Raw genomic sequence first — 27,844 nt, 5'->3', positions numbered from 1 at the left:
GGCATGGATAAACACATCTATATATTAAAATTCACCGTTTTATATCTTTAAGATGTTGACTTAAATGTTTAGGTGTATTTTTGACTTTTAGGTAGAACACCGTCTCACATCCATAAATAAATCCCAAATTAATAACACTGTACAGAAGTGGTATTCTATAATGATTATAAAATTGACTGAAATCGATTGTGTTTCAGGGTGTGAATATACAGGGGTTCTCGACCATTTTTGCTTTACGCCTTCTTAGAATCCTGAAATTTTCTCACGCCCCCCACCCCTCACCCACCATATTAGCTCATATGGAGCTAATATGTTTTTTTTTTTGTAAGATATGGGTCAGTGGAGGTCAATGGAACGTCTCGGACGCAGCGCCACGCCGCGCTTGATTATATTGTAGAAATGTTTTAATCAATATCACATTTAATTGCAGAATTCTAATCCCTTTGTGTAATTAGCTATCAATACTCTATATTCGATGTCATCAAATTCCAACTTTTTATTAGCTACAATCCCAAATCTTAATACAATATTTGATATCTTTTTTCATTTACTGTATTATTTTTTAATGATCACCCCCTTCCCCTTCAAGGTTGGTTACCATATTGAATCTTTAAGCAATGAAGGTGGCTGACTACGCTGACAAATTTCACGATTGAAGAGCACAATAGACACTGGAATAAACATATTACGGTACGTTTACCAACTTAGTATTTAATTACTCTGCTATATTTTTACTGTTAGGACGTTTTGTTATTTCCCAAAAGTCTTATGTTCAAAAAACGTTTTATACACGTTTTATACACGTTTTATAAACGTGATAGGAGTACAAAGATGGTCTAGACAAGATATTGTTGATGGTTAGTCAATATTTGATGCTATTTGCGCTATTTATTTACTAACAGCCTATCTATCAACCATTGAATCGTTGATTCAAGTTCTTAGTGTCCAGTAAAATGAATTCCTGAATGGAATACAAAACAGCAAGTTAATATATTTGTAGCGAATCAAGCTATGTTTTGACCTTACTGTGGAGTTAATACATAGAGGGAAATTACCTACTTAGCTTGTGACACTTTTTTTGGTATTATCACAGAATAAATCGTGTCAAACTTTTTAGTCTGAGTTCTTATTGAAACTAATATTCAAACAAAATTGTGTTTGAAGAAAAGTTACTCTGTCCAAATACAAATACAGTACAGTAAGCGGAGAACAACGGACACCCTGATTTTCTAGAAGTTACATGTTTCGGAACTCGTGTTTGTATTATTGGTTTTGTGTAAACATTATTTTGACTATTGATCGTCTAATTGTAAAATGTTGTCAACATAGGGTTTATTGAAGTACAAATACAGTTATAATGGATAGACAGCGTAATTGCTTAATTTAATACACTCCTATCTTTTTTCGAGTTCACACTATTTTTGTTGTTGTAATTGATTAAAGAAAATAGAAACCCATTGAGACGATGCTTCAGCGTGAAAGGTGCAATGTAATTTGTGTATTGTTTTATGAAGTATTGTTTTGCGTCCCAGCTATTACTGAGCTTTGTGGCCAAGTAATCAACTGTTGTACCCGAGGCTGTGGCGGTATTGAGTGGCTGTGGCTGGGTCAGTGGAGGTCATTGGAACGTCTCGTGCTTGATTATTATTGTAGAAACGTTTTAATCTAAGTAACATAGAACGTTCAACGTGTAAAGACATTTCATGATTTGACAGTTTTGCCGATAGCGCGCGTTGTGCTAACATCTCCAGGGGGATGCAGTGAAATACTTTAGCATAAATTATTTTAGGCCTATCGGCTTTACAATTTGGCCTGATTTTATGCAATTTCAGTTATGTATATTAAAACTGACTGTCGTCGCTGTTCTCGTCCGTGACGTGGCGGACGCGACTATTGTTGTCGTCCACGGGCGGAACACATCTCAGTGTCCAGTGACAAGGACGGCGCAGAGCAACCTCCACCTTGTAATCACATTAGTAGACATCCCATCTATATGGACCAGCTGTATGTAGCCAATTGCTATGCATAGTTAAACGACCTTTTCACAGAGTTATCAAACCTCTATTTTCTCCTTTAGAAGTAGAAGGGTGGTCCGGGGGTTCTTCCCCCCGGGAAATTTTTGAAATTTTGAGCTTTAACTACTTAACTACTTTAACTACTTTTTGAGCTTTAGAAACTATTTAAAACAACTGTTACACTTTAAAGAAATCGTGCTTTATCACACTGTTTAACACCTCCAACCTGATATTTACGTCAGTTTTCATAAGGTTGTATAAATAGATTCGTCGCAATTTGCTAATTAATTACACAAACTCAATGGAAGGTCGGGGACTGCCCATCTTATAATTGAGGGGAAATATAAATATCAATTCTGCATTCTACTAGTAAACATATTTTATATTATTCAAGATTAAAAGCAAATCGTCTAAATTAATCAAAATATTTCACTGGGTCGGTGGGTAAGGAGCTCTTTAGCGCAATTAATGCACAACCTTCTCGCTAGTCTGGAAGTTGGATAATTAGTGAAGGCTTTGACTTTTATATGTTTAGATTCTAAAACTCGATATAGATGTACAAACCTTGGCTTTGCCCCACACGTTGCAGGTAGCGGCATCGCATTTCCTTGTACAGGATCAGTTCAGGTCTGGTTGCTGGGTCGTGCTAAGAGGTCGATGGCATTTTGGGCGTGCAGTTGAGATTATGACATCCGTCATTGCGTGCATTTGTGGTTCTGGAAATATAAATTATGTCTCTTTAAAAATTCCCTTATAGCAAAAAAGAAACATTTCTTAATGTCTACTTGGTCTTAAATTTCTTTTATTCAAAATCGTTGATTAGCATAATGAACGCTTAAGAGTTGAGTAAAGCCATACCAATAAAGGTACTCAATTGTACCTTTACTCAAGGTTGAGTAAAGGTACTCAATAGTAGTAGTTGATTGTATTTATGTATAGCTATTAGTTAACTTGAAAGGGAAAGATCAAGAAATGTTCAATCTCATGTAAGCCCTTATCATACTGATATTATAAATGTGAAAGTGTGTGAGTTTGTTTGTTTAAAGTTCAATCACGCATTAACTACTGGTCGGATTGAGCTGAAATTTTGCATGATAATAGCTTACGTTCCTTATTAACATATAGAAGTACTCTTATCTCAAAGATCCTTTCGGGCTTCGCCCCAGTGGCTCAAGAGATTCCCATGTTTACCTTACCAGTATTCATATTTAAAAGAAATTAAATAATTTTGCCAGCTGTTTCAACTACAACAGTTGGTTCTGTGATATTCGATAGCATTGAAAGGTTGTAGGGTTTACCAACAGGATGCAGTACTATAATGTTTTGCATTTATGACAACGAACCAAGCAGCAAGAAAAAACTGTGATACACAATGGGAACATTCCAAGTAGTATTGTTTACACTTATGCTTATGTTTTGATCTATAAATAATTTGTGATATTGTGCGAATATGTGGTAATTTACTCTTTTCTATATTGCTTAGGTGCAGTGGTAGAACATTATGGCTGTGGTAGATGTGTTATACTATAGCATACCGTAAATTAAAAGAACAAAATCTTCTCAAACCTTGTCCTCTCCCATTGCAAACGCAAAGCACGAGTGTACTGCAATACGCATTTTATATTTACGCCAACCCCGTACGAAGGACGGGTACTCTGCTAGTGACTATCTATAATGAACTATTATACCGTTATCTATCATGACATAAAAGGAAGGCCATGTATTTGACAGTACAATACTTACAAAACGTTCCAAAACAATCTATAGTTCAGTCACGTCGACAGCAAACCACATTTCATTCGTTTAAAGCACCGACTTTTCACCTCGTTGATTGTAGACTACAGGTGACGGTGACATAACTTTCACACCCAAACATAGACAACGCTTGCACCAAACCAAAACACATGACGTAACGCTCTGTTATGAGGTTGAAGTGTTTATCATGACAACGGCTTTGACAGTTTACAATGGCACCAGCTGATTGTTATGACAGATGACATCTTTGTCACCGAACTCTGTTGAGTGAATACATACTGTTGACAGCATGTTAATTGGCTCATTTTTATACCTTCCATACCGCGCGGTAGTTACCTAGCCCAAGTATAGAGTAATATTTGTATATAAAGACTGTAACACGAATAATCTTTCAGTTTACTACTAAGCTAGTAGCTAGCTCTTGTTCATTCAATTTGTTCTGAATGATTTCATTCAATTCCAATTCAATTACATCATTTGAAATGGTAAGCATGTCACTGTTCATACCATATATATAATAATTTAGCTGAAAATAAGATTTTAATGTAGTACTAGGAATTCAGTAGAAAGACAGTGGATGTATTTCGCTTGAATTTTGGTTACCTATTCTCGTTACAACAACACTTTCAAGCTGCTGACTGGAGTGGCGTCGTCCGGTAATCCAGCTACAGTACTAGGAGGTCACGAATTGGGGATATTTATAGGCATGCACTGTGGATGTGATGCTCCCTGGTGTGGATTAACGTCCGCACTAGTGAGTACTAGCATTGACTATATATATAGTCAATGATACTACGACTTTCCGCAGTACCATCCTGATAATTAGACCAATTCGTTGATTACAAGGAAACAATGTGGTTCGGATTCCACTCTAAACTGTAGATCCCTTGACATTGGCTGTATTGGGCTATTAATTAACAGCTGTGTCTAAGGAACATGTCGGCCTTAGTCACATATTACAACATCGCGCCCCTCATCCTACACTCATCCTTCACTCATATTTGGGTTAAAAATACGCACATAGTGGCGTCCCCATCTTAAATAATTGATATAATTGATTGATAACCTGTGCCCGTCGACCAGGATCAAAGTATGTTGCTAAAGGAATCTTTTAACTAAATTACCTTCCTTATCAGGCAAACTAACAGTAATTTCCTCCATGCTGAAGCATTGCTCAATGTTCACACACACTTGTTGATAGTGTGAGTGAGTGAGTGGTAATTATAGATATCACTGTAATTGTCCGATGTTTACTGTAGTCACCAGACCGCGACGCGCCACTCATCACTCCTCACCTCTCATGCCTGTAAACTGTTGCAATTCCCGTCATATAGTTTTGTTAATACACACATCTTATAATTTAAATTGGCGTTTTATTTCAAGTTTGATAATTGTCACGCTATACGTAGTAATCAATGATTTTTTACCATCGCAAAGAAGGAACCAACTCTTGATAGTGAAGTAGACATTTCATCTGTTTGGACTAGCTATAGTCCATTTTATTAATTTAAACAACATTTAGTTGAACAAGAACTTCGCATTACTTCAACCAATGTCAAATATATTTTCTCTCTTAGTTTTGATTCTAGTATATATGATGTTAAAGGTGCTATGGTTAACAATAAGTCGGCCTTAACAGGTGTTTATTTCGGAAGAAGTCGGTAATGTACGACAGTAGATACACACTCTCAGTGGATAATACGCGTTATGTTTGTGTTTGTTTTCGACTTGTAAAATTGAACTACTTCCCCTAATTTCAAACTAATGATTAACTCTAGTTTATGTTGCACTCTGGTAAATAACTCCCATCCTCTACACTCTAGTCTATAGTATCACTGTCGGCGTACCAGCATTCTCACGACACTTAGCCAAGTTGAAGGTTATATTTACTCACTGGCAGTGTGTGAACCACAAGCCCAGCAGCCCAGTAGTGAGTAGCTGTAGTTACCGCCTAATCGGAGGACCGCTTCCTATTGTCTCGTGGTTAACTACAATTAACTTGGGAAGTTAACGGGGCGGAAGATCGGTGGATGGAACACATCTGTACCGGGTTAATTGGAACTGTGAGAAGTTGCGGTGAGATTTAAGGTTAACGGGATCGACGCTAATTTCTAAAACCGATCTTACAATTTTAAATGTCAAGTCAACTATAGAGAATGAAACTTTATGAATAAGAAAAACAACATAAACATTTGTATATTGCAATATGGGGTTTCAATGTTTATCAGGTTTCAATGTTTATAAATATATTTCTTTCAATCTCTGCGGTCGTATCAGCTTAGTATGCGAAGTTTCACAAATTCGTAGTGGCTTTCACCAAAATCTGAATGCTATGAACTGCATAACAATAATGGCAAAGCTACAGTAAGTAACGCATCACATCCGTCATCACTGCAGGCTTATGTCGACCAAGCGGTATGTCGGTGTTTACCTAACTCTAGCTGGCGATTATAGACATATATAGACGTAATTAAAGGTGCGTACAAAATCAAAATTAGTTTAGGATGTTTTTGTTGCAGGAAGCCCGCCGGAAATGAAAAGAAATTTCCTGTTTGGCGGCGACCGTTTCTCAGGTGTACAGTATAATGCAAATGCGAGATTAGAGAGACTTGCCCAGACACGCTCGCTCTCGCTGCTGTAGGCCTTGTAAAAATAGTCAGCTTCTTACATGCAATATGTATATCGGACCACGTCCTTCAATATATCGTTATCATTCTGTGTGTGCTTTTACGAATATTTATGTTCACATTGTTCGTTCTCGTACTGTAGTTATACTACAATCATCATTTCTAACTCTACGTGTAATGCATTTGTATATTTTTCAACTGTTCAGCTAGGCGATGAGTCATTTAAGGCAGTTTACGATTGGATTTGTGGTGGTTTAAAAAGAATTCTTGTCATTAAAGTATATTTTTTGTGGGATACATTAAGGGACTAAATGGCAGCAATAATAATTTGATTCTATCTTCAAACTGATCTTAAGTCAGTAACCAGAATGATATCATCTATTCAACACTCATAAACTTTGTTGATCGGTCAATATATTTGAACTATATTACACAGCATAAGTATGCTGTAATCACTATATGAACGCAGAACCGGCCACAAATTTTTCTTGGTAAACTATTTATGCGTGTTTCAGGAGATTTAAGAGTGTGCAAGAAGGCGAGAACGCGGAAGAGTGTCTTGTTATTTTGATAACTCTTAGTGTATATACGAACGTGCTTGTCAAGTCCAGGTCGGGAGGTTGCCTAATTAACGTGATAGACGTTGTGGTAGTGGTAGAGAGGATCAGGTCAGGTCAGAGTTGCTGCATGTACAGCACTCGTGAGTATCACAGCACAAGTGTTACGTGTTGTGGGAAAATATGCAGCTACTGTGTCTAGACAGAACGAGCATTTGTGATGAAAGACGGCGACTTTATCGACCAATATGACATTTGTAGGTGGGAAACACGTCCACGGAACCTGAACAATTCTAATCCCGCTTCTCCGATTTGGACAACTCCCAGAAAACTCTTCAAAATAGGGCCAAGAAGTGGCGATTTGAATAATGGAGGTTGAATATCAAGGATTATTATTGTGAAATAGTACTCATATTTAATTTCTAAGGTTTATCTACCTTATTGCAACATACTATTTATCTAATTTTTTTTCTGTTCCAGGTCAGTTTGTGCTCTACCTTTGCTGATGTCTCCGATACTTCCCTGGTATCTGAAGTAGATGTCTTTGTATGCTGTATGCTGTATGCTGGCTGTATACTGTGTGCATGTGCTATTAGAACGATTGCTGTAAAATGCATGACTTTTGTATCTGTAGATGGTTCATTAAAGTTTACTTTCATCTTCAAATTACATTTGATTTCCTGTTTTGTAGTGAGATTTGTTTATAGTTTTACTTAAGATTAACCTTATTTCCTTCCCATTTTTTATATATTTTAGTATAGCATAATACAATATTACTTATTGTCTTCATTTAATAGTTTACATCATCACTACCAGCAACTAACAAACTTAAGTTGTATTTGACTTAGTACAATTGTACAATTGGGATGCTTGTAATTCTTTTCCATCGAAATATATTTATTACATACCTTAAAACTAAATACTATGTAGGCTACACGTTAAGATCATGGAGATAGCTTCTTACTGTTCAAGTATTTATTTATCGTGGTTTACAATCATAATTCAACTTCAATAATTATTTTATGCATGAATGCAACATAGCCGAATCTGGACAGTCATTATACGTGCAAATCAATAATACACTCTGAGTTCGTACATCACTTTTCTTACGCTTGATTAGATCTCATATCACGCATTTTAACATATTACTGATTTGTTATGTTAAATAGGACGTCGTTACGTGCATTAGATATGGCACTGGTACACATAATTAATTGGTACATTCTATCTAAAAAATGTTAATATATCCTAAAACCTTCTCTCTTCTAAAAACCTTCTAAAATCTTCTTCTATCAATCCCATTTTCATGAAGCATTATACTTTCTAAGTTTCTCGTTATCTATTAGGAGTTTTCATTTGTCATACCTGGACTTAATTGGGTACCGCATTTCCTTCTCATTATTTAAGTAAACTTATCTATTTTCCACCACTTGATGTCATTGGGCAATCAAAACACACCACGTTGCAACTACACCACGTTTAGAGAACGAACCTCTTCCTCGTCGAGAAAACCTTCTTCCTGTTTGGTGGAGGTACGCCGTACACTGTACACCCGCGCACGGTGACATCTCATCTCATGTAGGCAAAGAGCAAGAGAGAGGCCAAACAAGACCTCCTGGTTATCTCTAATTAACGGGTCTGCAGCGCAAAAACACGTAATGACAAGATGTGTGAGTGCGAGAGAAAGGCACTTCTAGCAGACGCGCATCGTACATCTCACATCACAGCGCATTAGTAGAAACACGTCTGCTGGCGTTGATTTGTCAAAATTGCGACGAGAGAAAGCTAATCCGTGCAATCATACGATCGTTGGGGATTATGATGCTGGTTATAATACTTGGAAGTAACTCTCAAAATTGAAGCGATCAATAAAAGTGTGTTGCCATATGTACGTAGTATAACCGTGGTGTCGATACACATTACCAATGAATACAGAACCTTGAAATTACTTAGCTCAGCATTGCTACATAGTTAATATATTTTGTAAAATTTACACAGCCAAACAGGTCATTAATAAAACATTGTTTTATTGTGATGATCTTCAGATTCATGATGATGTTCATCAATTCTGCTCACTGTAAACCTTATTAGTATTTCTTTGTTAATGATTCCCTGCGGTATCGCTTTTTAATAAATACCTTTTTCTGATAATTCAGGAGTGTAACATTCAAGTAAAGCATAATAGGAGGGAAAGAGGCATATAAAGATTTAAAAATTAACCATGGAACTGTTCCCTAAAACCAACTTGGAAAACAAACTCTTTCCCTTCCTTCCCCTATCTTTCACCTATATCTCAAGTGCGTTTACATATTCATATACTAATGTACTCCTGATGGCGCAATTCATTACAGGGAGAAGTGCAATTAAAAACGAAAGTGATGGGAGCGATAGAAACCGGTGGGAAGGTCGCACAGTGGCCATTCGACGGCTCGGCTCTGTTAACAATCATTATCAGCTGATTGTTGATGTGTAAGAACATCTGGACAAAAACAGCTGATTGTTATTGGACCGGGTGATGGCTTACCGGTCGGTCCCAGGATTGTATGCTGATGTTTCATTTTGTATTGTAATACTTTACGATCGGTATTACCTGTGGATGTTATACTTTCTCTTTCCTTGTTGATACAACGTCCGCAAGCTAGATAAGGTGTATTGATGTCGATGTCGAAAGTAACTGCACTGTCCTAAAAGAATTCGTTGCATACCCATTATTTCCCAAATACTTATGTGTTCTGGTAGTATGGGCTCGAACTATCCCCATAGATGATAAATTATAATTCACCTATCTTAAAGAATATTTGAATAAGAAATGACGAAGAGACCCCTGCGCAAATTGTATATTATTTTAATAGGGTTAGATTCCGAGGCAATACGAATAATACAATATTTTTTACTCTTCAAAGACAATGTTTATTTGAGACAATTATTAGGCCAATAAAACAACTAATTTGCCTTGAATTAAAATATTTAAAATCAATTATATAAAGTTTGTTGTCTTATGTTTACAATCTGACTCTGGTACAACATTCAACTTAAATACCAGAGCTGTTCACATTTAAATTCATATTAAACAATCGTCAAGAAAATGGGTGAGAATCACTGAATCTTCGAACTCTTAAAACACATTAAACGCTGAGGAGAGATGCCCTAAAGGAAATTATCTTTTTGGTTACCATTCTAGTTACTCTGCTTAAGCTTTACAACGACATTTCAATTGTAATATTCGGTTAAGTAGGGGGGCTGAAAAAGGGATGTAACAGAGAACCCCCTTCATCCTCTCAGTCACGAATTTTCAAAACAAGTATAGCATTTGTATTCTTTAAGTCCTTTTAACCAATTTTAAATGATTTTGGTGCTTTCAGATAAAAATCATCTTACCCCTTATCAGAGTTATCATTCGTCCTGTACTGTATATAGGATGCTATGACTTATAGAGGGTATCAGAACTTAACTTAAACAATGGACATGAATAAAATAAAAATCGGATAACTAATAACAAAATGGCATTTAAAACTACTTTTAGACCTCATAACCTATCTTAACATCATTGTATTGTGGTCGTAAAAAATATTATTAGCCTCTTTTATTAAATTTAAATCTATATGAAGGAAACATTTTCTCTAATTCATATACAGTAATTGCTAATGACATCGGTGTGGTTAGTAAACACTAAACAGTGCCTGGAAAATCCCCAACTCCCCATAATTGCTGTTATCTCTTTCCGTTTTAGGGTTAATAATTTTAGAGCGTCATTCTATTAGCGGTTCGATTTTTATTTTCTTTATGTCAATTGTTTAATTAACAAGACCTGATACTAAAGTCGACAATACATCCCACTTGAAAATTTTTAGTTACCGGTACCCCCTACCCCCACTACCTCTATTTTTGTAATTAACCATAACTATTGTAGCCCCACACATCTAAAAAGGTTGCCACAAACAGATTTAAAATATCTCAAATAGGTAAAACATTAAGGGGGTGCAAGTTACTTGACAGCCGTAATGTATTGAATGGCCAAAATACTTAATCTTCTTGCTCTGTTGGTAGGTTTTTAGAATTGAATGAATTGATGAAATACAAAAATTGTCTTTTAAGTATTTGGTACAGAACAAAACTCAAATACCTACAAATACCCCCGCCGCAGCAAACCTGCAGACTAAGCGAATTTCCATTTGCCTGATTGAATTTAGACTAAAATGTCTCCTTAAAAATATCACATTTATTCCCTATTTAAATAGAATCAGTTTAACACATACTTAGGTTTGCTGCAACAGGGAGGGTAAAATTTTTTTTTTATGTAGGCCTAAAATGTTAATAGTTGGTAAGAAATAAAAACATTTTCCAAATTTGGGCAAAATATGTTAATAAACAAGCACACTACAACGGTTTACTTATTCTCCATAAGAATAACATGGGAATTTTAAATTAACAATTTTTTGGAATTTTCTCCGTAACCATTAGGCGCATTATAACGCTTCAATATACTAAATTATTTGTTTTTTTAAGCTCTACAAAATAGTTTGGAAAGAAATTTCAAAATTTTATGTTTTTTGGGTCAAAAATAGGGAAAACCCATTTTTACCCCATAAAAGCCCCCATAAACCCCTGTTCCCATGGTCCGATCATGCTGGTTCGCGAACTCGTTCGAACAAACGTAGGTTTACACGTTTGTACCAAATTTCATCAAAATCGGATCATTTTTGCTCGAGTTATCGCGCTAACGGACACATATATATATAAATATATATATATATATATATATAAATATATATATATATATAAATATATATATATAAATATATATATATATATAAATATATATATATATATGAATTTGAACGGATGGTGTTTTTGGCCTCTAGGGACCTCAAAACGAAAAAAAAAATCGGTTCCGGGTCCAGGTCTTACCATGAGTACTACGGTAATAGCTTATTCCCTATATGGGAAATTCGCTAAAACGAGGAACTGATGCTCTTTTATGTTACCGATGGGTTAAGTGTTTTAATTTAATATGTTTAACCTCAGAGTTGAGTTTTGCTATTGGTAATCTATTAGTTGTTTTTTAATGCATAAGATTCCCATTTTTCATTTAAGTACGAGTTTGGTTCAAGTTGACTTGATAAAGAAATAATCTTGTTTAATTTAGTTTGATTTTTTATTAATTTCAACTTTTGTAATGGAACTCGTCCCGCGCACTTGTCTTGCATGGCCTATGGGGGGCTAGTTTTCGTATGTTCAATAACCAATTAAGGGTTTGATGTGATATACCCTTATTGATGGCGTACTCAATTGTTTCGGGGTAATAATAGAGAAATTGTATATCGTTGAGCAGATATACATCGCAAGACTTTTGAAATAAAAAACATTTTGATTTGATTTGAACTAATCTACTCGTTGTTTGAAAATGCAACAGTAATAAATATAGTTTCAGAAATTAGCTAGAATAAATTCAAAGAATTTTATCTGTTTTTAGGTAGTTTATTAAACATGGCTAGTATTCATACTAGTAGTATTATACGAGTGCTATTCATAAATGAAGGTCTCTATCGGATGAGCTAGTTTTAAGTTTGATATACTCGATACGGGCCAATATTCTGTCCTGCTAACGAACATTCCATCACTGTTTTTTTTCGTTTCAACTGTCAATGTAAAAATATAGAAAATTTGATAGCAATAACTGATTATATGTTGTACTATATACGTTTTGGTAGAGCGGGATCTTTGTCTTACCCTTCAGCAGAGACTCAATTTGCAGACAACAATAAGGCTAATAAAGTAATTTGCGAGTAATCCGATTGTAATTTATAATTTTATGTATCGGCCTACCCTTTTACCATTTAAATGACTAGGTGAGAAGGTAGTTTTAATGCCTATATAGTTTGTAATAAGATGAACAGTGGCCCCACTACGACCCTTTAGGACATGAAGGGATGTTAGGACTCCAAGAACCGACCACGAGAGGCCGTTGACTTGTTCCGCACACCCCGACCTAGTTCACCGTCACATCTTTGTTGCGCGGGTCAGCACAATCTGAGCTCTTACATCCAATAACAATAACCCACCTCTGCGGCAGATAATTATATTAATTAGTTATTGCCGCTGGGACGTGCACTGGCGACCGGCGGGAACTGACGCGTCTTCTCTTCCTCAGTTGCTGCTCTAGATATTGTTTGCTCTTCCGTGAGAAGTTCCTGGTCGACAAGTGGGCGTGGACTTCGTTATTCGTTCACAAGAGGTTCGGTTGGAAAGTTTACCGATTGTTTACATGCGAAAAATTGCGGGAATCGTGTGGTGAGACGCTGCCGATGGGCTGATATCAAACTATCATAGAATGAAGAGTATCCAATCTACTCTTATATGCTAGCACCTAGTGAATGGTTACGGCAGAACATCTCATTCACAATGGTTAACTAGTAAGAGACTCATTAGCATACTCGTATCAATCTTATCTTACTAATATTATAAATGTGAAAGTTTGTGTGTTTGTTTGTTTGTGTGTTTGAAGTTCAATCACGCATAAACCACTGGACGGATTGGGCTGAAATTTGGCATGGTGATACCTTACATTTCCGATTAACATATAGGCATATTCTTATCTCAGAAATCCTTTGGGGCTCAGCCCCAGTGGCTCTGTAATTCCCCATGTTAACCTTATGAATAATTCATATTTTAAAGGGAATTAAAGAATTTAGTCAGCTGTTTCAACTAAAAAAGTTGGTTCTATGATATGGAAAAGCATTAAAATGTTATAAGATTTACCAACAGGGTGCATCACTATATTTTTTTTCATTTATGAAAACAGCTAATTTGAACTAAGCAGCAACAAAAAACTGTGATTCGCAATGAGAACTGTCAAAGTAGAATTGTTTACAGTTATGTTTATGTTTTTCATTTCATGAATAATTTGTGATATTTTGCGAATTGTTGATAATTTATTTATCTCTATTGTTTAGGTGAAGTGGTAGAACATTATGGCTATGGTAGATGTGTAATACAATAGAATACTGTAAATTTTAAAAAGCAAATTTTATCAAACTGTGTCCTCCCTTATTGAAAACGCAAAATTGAGTATAACTGCAATAAGCATTTTATACTTATATTCCAACCCCGTACGAAGGACGGGTACTCTGCTAGTAATAATATATATATTTTTAAGATACCTTCAGAAATTTAGGTAGTCAGTAGTATTTTGAGAAGCTACGAAAACTACGTTTAGATTAGATTATAACTGTATAGAACGCTAGATAAGATAAGATGGGTCAATGCGAGGAGTCAGGTCGAAGGTACAGTAAGCTTACTTGATCAAAGGAAAAGTCTGTCACACTTTTAGAAAGGCTAGACATATTATTATTACCAATTTTAAATCAATCAATATATTTTTTATCTGTAGTTTACGTAACAAAAACTATTCCTATTAAACTTCACACACCCTCCCTAGAACCAAGCCAACCTAACTTAACCTTAGCGATTTGTTAACACTTTTCCGCGCAATTAGAATAAATATCCATGTATATCGTATTGATTTGATCTGTACCTAGTACAGCAGTGATGTGAAGATGAAATACCAGCATAGTCTCCGTTCACTACTATACGAACTATACAATACAAGCCCAGACGATGGCAGTTATGGCTCTTGCACGGTGGGAACAATAAGCCACAAAACACAGCCAGTAATTGAAAACAATTTACATTATGACACAGTCGACAGCAGCGTGCACGACAGCGTCTGAGTGCTGTACACTTGGCGACGGACCCGGCATTCATTTCACTTTTAATTTTTATTCTTCAAACAGCCATGAAGATATGTTTTTAAAATTAATTTGGTTTGATTGGCATTTGTTGTTTATATTTTAAACTGGGATAGGTCTATAATAATTTTGCCACGACAATGATTGTCTAATGCTACTGTGATGGGTGAGGTATGGTAATTAAATGTCAATAACTTGGTCACTCTTATGCTACAATACATTCGGTAATCACGCGTGTTACTAAGAAATATTGTATAATTTGTATTTGTAGGTGGACTATGGGGTTAATGATGTACCATATTTAGAGGGACTATGAAAAGTGTGCTGCAAAAATATTTAATAGTTCATTATACTGACACGAAGTAGCCCTTTGTGTAAGAAGACCAATAAATTCCCCAGGAAAAAAGTAATTAAACAATTATTGATGGCGTACTCAACTGTTTAGGGGTAATTATAGGGGAATTATGTATCGTTGACAACAAGTCCTCAAACTTGACATATTCCCTGGAAGGCGCCAAACGACCGAAGATTTTGGAGTGATTGTCACACTTGTAATCTCCCAGCTTTGTCAGTTGCCTCAAAAATACTTTTGTAATAAATAATACGTTTTTGTTCTAGAATATAAATGAAACGCTCACTCTTTGGACTTGTTAGGCTAAATTGGAAAGATATATAAATGAAAATATTAAAAAAAACCTAAATAAACTCACAGTAATAATTTAACTACTGCTAAATTTACCATTGGATAAGCAAATTAGTTAGCAAACCAAAAGACCGGGGGTCTAACACTATTAGGACATACAGTTTACCCTGATCCCACCACAGCCAGTAAAACAAACAAGGTCCCATTCTAAGTTCAAGGTCTTCTGGTGAAAGTTAGAATTACGAGGTTTACAATAACCTTATAATTAAGTTTTATGTGTATCAAAAAACTAACTATCTGGTAGAATTGGGTGACATGCAGTTGTCAAACAACAAGAACCTTTAATTGATAGAATGCCTGGCAACTGTGGCAAGATTTATAAGACAACGTGTTGGCCAGATATAGAGCTTTGCCTCTTGAGTACTGTACGGGGTTTTGATTATAAACTATACAATACCTCAAACCTCAAAATACTCAACGTACTCACGACCCTACTCAACGTACCTCAAAGTACTCTACACAAGTGCCAATATGGTATCGAAAAGTAAATAGTTATAAACACTGTTGTGTTGTGTAAAATATAAATTTATATTTAATTATTACTTTGAAAAAAGCTACCTGTTAGTTTTATGGGTAATATTCAATAATACTCATAAAAAGAACAGTCTTAATTAGATAGTTCTTTTGAAAGAGTGTATGAATATCATCAATCAATCAGGAACAAAATACAAAACACAATTTGAATTAAAAAATTTAAAATTTACAAAGAAATAAATACTGTGTAATAAGGGATGTTTTGAAGCTGCAAATTATTTTCAATTTCCCATTTTCCCTTACGGATAAAATGGTACATTTGATGTTAGGGCCACATATCGGTGTATAAATTAAAGAAATTAATACAAATACACTTTACCTTTACATGGTCCTACAATTTTCGCATGTACAATTAATTACCTTTCGTCAGCTAACAATGGCAATAGCTGCATGACAGACACAGACAGCGGCATGACGCGAATAAACCAGCCACAGAAGGTGTCCGATTCAGCTGTTAGGTCATCGGTCATCACTCAAAGATAATAAAAGAGTTGCCACGAGAGAAAACGACAGTCGATTGTGTTTCATGATAATGTATTTTATGACATGCGTCGAAATTAGGGAGGACATCGGCACAGCGGAGGTGAGAGTTCGTGCTGAGGGGTCGACGTGTAGGTCCAAGTGACGTCTGCAACTCGTGAGAGCTTTCAAGAGATCAGGACTTTTACATTGCGGATTTATTATACAACAACAATAATATACCCATCCAACTACTAATATCTATTTTAGAGTATATTTGATTTTATCATGAAGCTGCTTGCTGCTTACAACAAATTTTAAAATTCCCTCTGTGTTTAGTAAGTTGGTGGCTCAGTAGATAGCGACGGACTATGGAACTTGTAAACCACCGATGACTTGGGTTCGCGTACCAAGGCCGCCTCGGAACAGTGCATTCGTATACTTTATCGGCTTATCCCTTCCTTTGCTTTATACATATACATTATACAATCCACACACAGGCTTTTAGGGCACGTTTAGCAAACTCAAGTTTATATTGGACAGAAAAAAAATACAAATTTGCAGAATTCCTTAAAAAAGGTAATTTTTTATAGGGTACTGCACCTAATAGATAAATATTACTTCTCTGTGGGTACTAGCAGTTTTACCCTCGTAGCATGTAAAATGTATATACTGTACATCCAAGGATCCAATACAAATATATAAAATCATATAGAAACATCAATCACATAATACTGTAGTTAATGGCCAATATAAACACAACATCTCATAAATATAATGAACATGAACTATGCGGTATAGTCGGAGTAAAATAAGATGGAAATGCATAGAAATTCTGAGATAAACCTATTGTTTATCTTCTGTACACGAAGACATCATAATAAAGACCCATTGGCTTAATTCTCTCTAAAATGTGTAATAATTAGGTAACTTCCACAGTCCACTATAAATCACTGGAGAATCACATTTCCATCACAGAGAATAAATGTCGCCTTGCTACACGGAGCAACACTCATCTGACGGCTGATGGCAGCGCTGTGGTCCAGGGCAGTTAGAAAGGCGCCCGAGGTGCTCCGCGTGTGCTCTGTGTCTGTGGTCAGGGCAAAGGGCGCAATAAGAAGTCGTACTTCACTGATACATTTTCTTGCCTGTGTGTTGCGGGGAAAGTCTCCTAGTACTGGAGTAGTGGTGAAGTCACTGGGTCTACGGACGCGGTGTAAATGTATGGTAACAACCAATGCGGAGTATATACCCACTCAGTATCTGAGAGGCGTGTAGGAGCAATAATAGATATTTACTATTTAGTGATGACTACAAAGTTCCGACGTAGTTATCGAATAAAGTCGAAGCAAATCTCTTGAAGATGAATAACAAGTCTACCTCATCTATGAGGAACTTGCCCCTCCGTAGTTAAATTTTAGCTTTTATAAACACCTTTGTCAATTCGAAGGTCAAATTTTATCGTATCGTTATGTCTGTGCGTTATGTTTTATACACCTCAAGACCTTGTTAGACCACAGTTCTTACTTCTCTGTGGTTAGACCGACTATAACTATTGATACTTATAACACTTAGTAATATTATTTGCAAAAAGAAATGCTTTCGACTATTGCTTGTCTCGAGATTTTGGGTTAACTGATAAATAAAATTAAAGGGACGTATTTGTTTGTTGTAATAGTTGTTGCAGGCTCTTTTTAATGTCTATGAGTAAATAACATAAATACAGAACGTCAAAGACTAAGCTCGTATAATTCTTTTCAAATGTTTTAATAGTAACTTAATTATGGGTTAAATGTTGTTAGTTGTTACTATTAATGTAGTTATTTATTTCATTCGTTAGACAGTGGCTCTCTCTGTTAAACACTTACCAATTATTTATCTAAAAATCTTCAGATTATTTTCATTAAATACTAATAGTAACACAAATAAACCATAAAGATAACTCTAAATACGACTGATAGTAAAACAATCTCATTATTAAAGTATCAAATATCCGCCTCGCCATGATGATCTTTAAATCCTCGCCTATTGAGGAAATTAACTATATTATATTCCTTTTACACAGTTTATAAACTTTTGTTTGATAGTCTATCACTATGTTTTATTCCAGCCACATTAAATCAGGATTTCGGTTTTGTGAATTGTAAATGTAATAGACATTTATATAACTTAAATTCCAACTCTAATAAATCTCTAACTGTCCTGCTATTATATTATTTGCATCATTATGATTGCATGAAGACGCAAGAGGTCTGTACAATGTGTACGTGTCTACAAATTATTATGTTTAAACCACCTTTCCTCCAGTCAGAGGATGCATTATACTGTACTGGAGGTGTCAATACGGAAGACGACCCTGTTAAACCTGTTCAGGTGCTAATCAAAGTTTCATTTACATGGAAATAGAAAATAATATGATATGGAGGATATGAGGTGCAGCATTACTAGAGGTAGTTTGAGCCGCAAATAATACATGGCAAGTAAACCACAGTAGGGGGGTTTTTCATTTTACACTCTATTTAGATTTTTTCGCAAAGTAAATTAAGTTGGCCCTTTTAAAAATGGCCTATAAGTTTTATCTTTTGTGTTTAAATTATGTTCGTGGTATTGAAGAACATTAAGATCCACTATAGATACAAAAGGGCAGCGCATTCATACATGTTATCAATTAAAGCCTCAGTAACATCGTGTCATTAATTTGTATGTGAAATAAAAATATATAAGTTGGTACCAATGTAAAGTGAAGAAGTCTCGCAATAGTTGATATAATTAGTACGCAACTCCCTTTGACTGTTCACTATTAAGTTTAAATGTTCATTACATAGCATAATCTATGAAGAGAATATTCGTTTATCTTGTGAAACAGTACATTTAGTTATGTTTTTTACACTGGTGAATAAAATGAGACTAATCTATGTTGCACAAAACCGTTTAAGTATAAGTATAACCCCAGTGCTTGTTTTGCTGTTTGCCTGATAAGTTAACTTCACAGTCGCGTTTATGCTGGAGTCAATAACATAATCACAGAAAACAGGTACCTCTCTCACTAGGCATTCTGTGATATTAAAAACTTTGTTTATTTTGTTAAAAGCTGCAGTTTTCTAGATGTATGACAAAACTCATATTATTTTCCATCACTTTAGAACTTAAAAAACCTATTTCTGAGTGTAGGTCATTATTGCCAAGTTACACTTTAAACTTACATTGCGATGAGCGTCTGTGATGGTATGCAGACGTGTAGTGTCGTGGGAATAAACAACTGATACTCCGGAATGTAAACATATATCGTTCCGAAAGTTCAGTCAGGTTTGGCGTTGTTTACTCCACACTTCCCGAGGTGGCAAGGTCGATGAGATGGAGAGTGGTCGGTCAGGTGCCTCGCCCCCTTGGCTCGGCTGTGAGTGTGAGAGAGGAGATTCTCGACACAAGCGGCTCGGGCAGCGCGGAGGTAACATCGTTGGGCCGCCGCAGCCTCTCCACTGGAACTGGCACGTGTGTGGATACGATCTGTGTTTGTGACTGTGTTGTGTACATTTGTAAATTAATACTGCAGTGATGCTTGAACTTTGTTAAATAACAGGATTGCGGTTTATGGGGTTTAAGTCAAAATATTAGAGTAGACTTAGCAAATTCAACACGAAAATGTATTTAGACTTAAGGGTGTTCTGATTATATTAAAAACGTAAACGTATATCCTCGCAACTATTTCAGCAAATATTATCGTATTTTGGTTTTATTGACGTGTTTTGTTTGTAAGTAATTTGTAAATGTCTACGAATAGAGTTAACAAGATTTTTTAAAATATACTTAAACTATTTTGACCTCGAAACAATCCAAGTGAGTGCGGACTGATCAGCTGGTTACAGGACAATTACGTCACACCGGCATCTTGCACAGACAGGACTATGACTACAGCGCTTCTCGACCTTCGCCCCCAAGATAAGATAAGGCAAAGTCGTCTTATTCGGGAAATGATTTTCGTTCGCGAAGGTTCATGTCCGTGTGTCGCGGTTTGAAATTTCGGTTAGGCAAAATTTTCGATCCGCAGACTGGGTTTTAATGTTTTAGTTTCCCGTATTCGGTGACTTTTAGACTTTCTGCCTCGCGATGCCGGCGCACGTGCCTCAGTACAAGGACCTGGAGCAGGACTGGTACACGTTGTGTCAGAACTGCACGGACTGTTGGACCTCCTCAGGTAATCCTCTCACCTATCTGTATCTGTGTGTCAATGCAATGCTCAAGATGCATTATGTTCAACCTTGTTTTCAATAATTTTAGTAACTAGACTATACTGCTCAGCGTTCATTCAATAAGTCGCGTGATCATGTAGCGTATGTTTCAAAATGTGTTTGAAGATATTATTTGCAGTTGTATTCTAGTATCTTAAAATACCAACACTACATAGTTTAAAAACTATTCACTTATCAACGGAACATTAAAGTCCGTCTACGAGTGGTTAACATGGACGGACTGGTCAAGGATATTTGTAGTTTAAAAACGTGAAACACTAGACGTAGGCCTATACATGATCTAGGATGCTATCATGCTATGATATTCATTACAGTTTAAAATAAAACATGAGATCGAATTAAACGTATAATATGCTAATTACTACGAGCTCTCTAACGATGACAAACACGGTTGTAAAAATCTTGTTTATCTGTTGATAAAACTGTGTCTCATGATCAATTTATCATCCCAAACATAATCACCAATTTTATCTTTCTATAATAATTGGATAGTGGCATTACTTTGTTTACTTGTTTAACTCATAATGTTTCTAAACCTGACACAACTAGACATAGTACTTAGAAAGGTTTCCCAAAGTTGCTGTGCGCGGAGTGTGGAAATGTTTTGTAAAATAAACATGTTATTGCAACATCATAACGCTTCTATTTCTATCAATATACTATTTGCGATTAGCAAGTAATTTAAACTTATAGTAAATTTAGTGGAACTTTTGTTTATCACCGATTTCTCTCAAGATTAATTGGCTGTAAATTTAAGCTAATCTTGTGTAGTAAAAGGTGTGCTCAAATTGCGATTTGCCATTTTCTCCTGTTGATTATTATAAGTAAATGAGCTGCGTGTGTGGCAACAGCAAGCGTGAGTGTCGCTTACGCTTAGTTAGGTCTTGGCCAGTCAGATCAAACAATCAGGAAGTGATATAATGAATTTAATATACTCAGATCATTGTTAATTAAATCTCAAATCTATTTAAATGATTTTGATACGACGATGAAAAAAAAACACTTTGAACAGTTTTATGAAAAAATTAAAGCAAAAATATGGTATCACGTTGTTTAGCTTAGTCCTACTTAAGCCTTAAGTCTTGTGTTGTAGGTATTGAACCAGTTATCTCGTCCATAGTCTACAGTTGATTATTATAGTATTATAGTTTTATTTGTTGTATCTGAAGATAGTTTAAATTCGGGATATTGAGCTGGATAGCATAACATACAATTAATCCAAGTTAACAATATACTCTCGGAGATGACTTGTTTAGCATGATATCTCACCAGAGAGCCTATTATAGCACTGGAGGCGTATCCAACCAGCTTTGTTGGCGTGGAGCTCCAAACACAAGCATTCCAACTGTACAGTCAGGTTTAGACACTGTAGACCTCGCTGTTCATTCATAAGAAAGTTGATAACTTATGATGACAAGTAGGTTTATTTAATGTTAAACCGCTTATAAGTTTATTAGTTATAATTTTGCTTTCAGAAGGGTTTTCAATCAAATAAATATTTTCCAATTGTTCGCAAAAACCTTCTGAGAAAATGATTTCCTCTGAAAACCAACAATTTAATTTGTCGAAAATTATTGACTTTAAGAAAAAAAACTTTCTTTATGCACTTATCTTCAATGGAAAAGTGCTCACTTCCCGAGAGCGGGGTGGCATCCATCCTCAGGAAAAGCAACCCCGGCACAGGGCAGACTTTGACATTGAGTACAAGTAGAATCTTAACACCAAGTTTTACGAAAATCGGTGCTGTTTAGGACAAAAACACAGTTAACAATTTCTTGTCGTAATTGACTGGACTAAACAGGAAATTCTACAATAACATAACCAATAATGTTATATTGTTCATTTTTCTTCACAAAACAAACTAGACAGTTACGTTTTGTTTAATTAATCACATAAATTAAAAATTATCGGGAACTAGAAATTTTGGTTTTAAATTTTGAAGATTTTTACTTTATATAAACTGTTTTTATAATTTACCATGAAATATATTTTCGGTTAAATTGTATTAACATGCCTACCAGAGATTTCTCAAATTATTTAAAATTCATTTGAAGTAGCCACTGTTTATATTGCCAAATCTCGGTATTGTATGTGTTTGCTTGGTCATTAGATGTTCAAATAAAATTACAACAATTCCAGGTACGTATACCACGACGAGTACGTAGGTCTGCTGCGGGTGAATGCCCCCGTCTACGTTGATGTGTTATTGTTGTTGTTGTTGTTGTTGTGTTGTGTTATGCAACAGCTCTTGCAGTGTTGCATACTGTTGTGCAGTGCACGACCTCACCGCAGCTTCCAACCTCTCATTTCATCTTCATTTCAGGAGTTATTAGGAGAGAGTAATAGTTGTAATTTCTTCAGATTCATTCAGATCGGCCAGATTCATATAAGCACGAAACAACTTACAAAGCTACATACTGTCCAATGCCTATACTATAAGCAATTGTACAAACGCGTATCCGTATCGTTACGTGGGTGTTGTAAGCAATTTACACTAAATCCTGCATTTCCAACTGATTAATCTGTACAAATGATTGTATTCATGGAAATTCATTTATGTGTTTTATAACTTTTTTGAAAATTCAGTACAGTTTTGAAATTAATTTAAAACTAGTTTGAACACAATTTTTTTTAAATATAATATCTTCTGTCCAAGTAAAGTAATTGAATTGTTCCAGACCACAACAATAATAGACAACGATCGCCAACAGTAATACCTGTAGCAAACTGCAAGTGGTGTTGGTACATCAACATTAATAATAGTAAAAGATGACAACACGTATTTATTTAACAAACTCGATACTCTTCATTGATTCTAACTCATTATCATTAGCATTGAGTTTTATATTTTGTGTTATTGGTGGGCAGTTGTTTGGTAAATTCACACGCCCCCTTTTACCCGCATGAACACGAATGTATGCAAAATTAAATAGCCATTTCCGAGCACTGACGCTTAGCTCACGATCTCCATGGAGCGTTTCGGAGACTAATATTCAAATGAACATCTTCGTGCGAGAGATATTTACTAATTAATTAAACAACTTTCGCTAAATTCGTTCGTGCTTTATTTTAATTTTTATATTTTCCGCGACGCGTTCCGTGGAGAAAGTGTTCGTTTCCTTGGATCTGCCACGTGGTGGTAATTGTTAATTATCGTCAGCATTTAGTAAGCATGACTTCTTAGAGGATTTTGAGGTGCTAAGGGGGGGGGGGATTTTAACGTTATTCTATACATTAAATATTACTTATTGTTATTGTTATAGTAAACATTGTCCCATATCGGTCGACATCGTAGTACGGTATCTATTCAATACTGTATATGTTCTTGAATATCATTGTTATTGTGATTATGGTTTAAAATCCAAAACTCCACAGACCTTAAACCGGCTGTCTCGCTCAACATTACATTGCGTTATCTGATATGTTTTTTACCAACCACGTCTCTAAAGAAGTCTTGTCTAATGATTCAGTATAAGTTCAAAGGTAGACCAAATATCAACCAGGGCCGTGTCACACACACAAGTGTCAAGTAATTAATTGACTATCCTGATAGAATAATGCGCAGGGTCATTTGACGAAGATAAGTGTAATTACAAACACATGATAGTTAAGACCAACTTTACAATACAATCAACTAACAAGTATTAGAAAGCATTGCACCCTCTATAAACTCAGATTGTTTTATGAGAAAAATCGATTTGTAAACTTATATTGATAGGCCCAGATAAAATCAAAGTTATAAAATATTTTTCATGTAAAATGTGTACTTTACTTGAAAGTAGCTTTACTGAAAGAAATCTTAAATGTGTGTCCTCGAATTGATCTTATTATATACATAATTAGTTTTTGGTTTAATTAAACAAGAATTCCATTATTAATACTTTTTAATTAGATAAATATTGCCACCATCTGAAGATACTACCCTTAACAAGGAGCAACGCTTAAAAGCTGTAATTTCCTTAGTTTTGTACACTATCTAGGTATTTCAATAGTAAAAGTGTGCCTAAGTACGAAATGACAAGATTTATGATCCCTCTCCGTGGGATTGTACCTTTCCCATCCTCACAGCACAGCGGCTATTAAAGGCCAGCCCAGGTATATTTAACATGCAAAATGATACAAACAATGGCTCATAACTTATATCTCCTCACCCAAGCGCCCGTAATAGGAGCTCTAGCTCTTGCTCTTCCAAAATAAGAAACACTTTCGCTGATGGAGTGCATGATGGAAAGCACGGCGGGCCTGACTGCTTCGGCTGTATTTTGCAAATTAGATGTTTAGATGCGGAAGACATTCGCCAGGTATAATTCGCTGAATACGATTCGCCGAGACCAATCCCTACCTCGGTACGTTGATGGGAGTCTGGTACTTCTAGTTATGCAAGTGCGATTGATGACCAGTGCATCAATAGTTTAAAATCTTCGCTACAGCCGATAAAATGCCTTTCACTAACAACATTCGATTGGGCTTAATATTTTATGAGGGAAAGGAAGGCCGTATTTTGATCATAGAGGTTTGTTTCCTGTCAAGACTTTCTGTTTTTTTCTTTTCACTTTCTTTAATAAATAGAGACAAAACGGGGTTATATGTTCAAAACGTGTATTTTTTATCTTTACAGCGTTTAAGTTCCTTAAGTTGGTAAAAAACTAAACTATCGAATCATGTTTCACTCAATTCTATTGCTTGGCATTTACTGGTATTTATGTTAGACATGTCTGCCAACCAATTATTTCGTGGTTAAATTACGAGCTATTAATCAAACTATTTAACCAATTTGTCCAATGTCCTTTAAACAAAATTAATTGCATTGCAAATTAATCTGCTTGAAGTTAAGTGGCTCGGTACTGTTATAGTTCTTATCGACAATCATTTATGTAGTTTGTTGAACATACATTTTGTATTTTAGTCATAAGTGTCGTAAACTAAAACTTAGTATCCTTTTTAAGTAGCCTACATTATAAAAATAATCGTAGTCGTGTGTAGACCAACGTGTAGACTAGTCTGTCATATTGGTGTAATGTTCAGAGACAAATGAGCGCCGTGTGCCGTGTTGTGCCGCGGTTGTAGCTCTGGATCTTCGCCAGTCCACACCCGTGTGTTGTTACGGATTTGGATTAGATCCAGTAGTAAGGCATTGGTTCATAAATACATAGCAAATTATTAAATCCAATTCACTTAATCAACTTATACCTGAATGTGATAAAATATATAGACCCACAGCAATAATTGCCGCTAAATTATATCCTAACTCTTGTCACTGCATATTAATGTGGCCAGCTGCCTAGCTGATATAACTCGCGAACTACATGTCGTTTATGGGCAAACACAATTCTGGGAGAAATACTGACAGGCGGATAACATCAATGATGTTAGTAGTTGACAGAGATTAATTAGCTGTTAGCCTAACGAGCATTATTAAACTTTACATCAAACATATACGAACTATTCTCATTATATTGGTAATCTAAGTCTACAATATTTTCCTCAAGAAAGATTCGGCGTTTAGAAATTCTCACAAATTACGTACACTACCAGGGGGCCGAGCCTCGTTCGGTAGTGGTTGAACATAAACAAACACAGTTTATAATTTATTTTTATTTTTTTATTAAATCTATCCTATAAATTATTAATGTGACACAGTCCTATTTGTGGTAATCGTTTAATGCAATTACCCAAATAAAATATAGTTATATGGCACATCAAAATGAAGCTCAGAATAAGTAGATTTCCCGAAAATTATTGGGATGATCGAATTTCCTAAGGGCTTGTCCCACAGGTTGATTTCCCAATTACTACGCCTGACATGCTTTCGTAGTTTAAATTATTCAGCTAATTGAATTAAAAACAGCTGGTTGATGCAATCAACAGCTTTTTGTTAATTTACTTGAACAGGCTTTTGATAATGGTTTACTTACATTGTTGAAATGTGTGAGCTATGTATTAAGAGGCTTATTAAATCAAGACTATTAAAAAAGTAAAAAAAAAAACTTATTCACCAGCCTTGTGTTATGTTTAGGCAAAAAAAGGTAGTACTTTTTAAATTTTTCTCGTAGTTTTCCCTTATCTGCATTTAAAGAAATTAAAGATCATGACGAAGTGGTAAAATGAGTGTTTTTTTTTCTAAAGTAAATAATGCATATGAAACTATTGCATACAGCAGATCTAAAGAACATCATTATTAGTCTCTTTGGCACACTCCCCCCTCCCGTTGCGAACCACGGGTATAGCAGCTCGTAAACATCAATCGATGAAATAATAGCAACTTCCCGATGTAAAAATATGCAATACAATGATATTGAGATAAACATAATATGATTACCTCTAGTCATTGAAACCAGTTGTTCATTTTTCACACGTTTAGTTTCAGAATGGCCCTTTAATTCTCATCAGTCAACCTAAAGTCTTCATTTCACAGAGGTGTATTTGGTGAATACGAATTTTCCGTTTTTCACTATTGCTTCTAAAGAAATTGGTATTCTGCACTTTCATTTAGATTTGGCATAATAGTTTTTTGTCAATTATCAATCACTGGTATACTGATCACTATACATACTTACACAATACCCTTTAAGATATGTTAACTTCATGGACTGGTTGTACAGGATGGCACTGGTCTGTCCAGTGTATCAGCGTATGGTCATGGACTGGTCCAGTGTGAGGTACGGTATCGTCCAGTGTCCGTATGTGACCTGGAGTACACTCACGAAATGTGACAATAGACCCTGCAAAGAACAGACTGTACACTGTATCAAACATACCTTGGCACAGTTGTCAATAAAAAAAATCATTCACCGAAAATAAATTAATAAGACACTACAATTACACATTGTGTACAATACGTTACACATGTCACGTCATAAGACCATTGAAGACGATGTTACTGTTGTGCTGTATATCATGCCTGAAATGTTTAATGTAATATTTTTTTATTGATGGGTTTTAGATTACACGTTAGTGTTTTTGTAAACAGTAATCTTTTAAAATGTTTTGCAATCAGAATTAAATGAAATTATATCATTCTTTTCAACACAAGCTATATAAAAATTCTGACTAGTAAAGGACAATGATCTGATTCGTGAGTTTCTAGGAGGGCTTAAAACTGGCAACATAATACTGAAACATTTGTTCTAAATACTGTATGTTTAACACTAGTTTAAACAATATCTTATCACCTTAAAGCGTACAATTTACAAATA

At 35.4% G+C, this 27,844-nt stretch overlaps 1 protein-coding gene across 2 annotated transcripts in view; it reads left to right on the top strand.

The window, feature by feature from the left end:
- Positions 1-27,844, top strand: part of LOC128994107 (cerebellar degeneration-related protein 2-like) — a 133,073-nt gene that overhangs the window by 17,279 nt on the left and 87,950 nt on the right. Inside the window, exon 1 of one of the 2 annotated variants that reach the window (XM_054418373.1) lies at positions 20,206-20,593. The exons of the other annotated variant lie outside the window; for it this stretch is intronic. Within the exon in view, the coding sequence (XP_054274348.1) occupies positions 20,506-20,593 (88 nt within the window). The 5' untranslated portion in view covers positions 20,206-20,505. Of the gene's footprint in view, positions 1-20,205; positions 20,594-27,844 lie in introns of those variants that run through there. 2 annotated transcript variants of the gene reach the window in all.

The sequence above is a fragment of the Macrosteles quadrilineatus genome, unplaced genomic scaffold (assembly GCF_028750875.1).
Source record: "Macrosteles quadrilineatus isolate MER2022 unplaced genomic scaffold, UCM_ALF_1.0 Scaffold_5__1_contigs__length_97177068, whole genome shotgun sequence".
Taxonomy (NCBI): domain Eukaryota; kingdom Metazoa; phylum Arthropoda; class Insecta; order Hemiptera; family Cicadellidae; genus Macrosteles; species Macrosteles quadrilineatus.
Note: the sequence above shows the minus strand (reverse complement) of the source record. Positions and strands in the feature narration are given on the sequence as shown.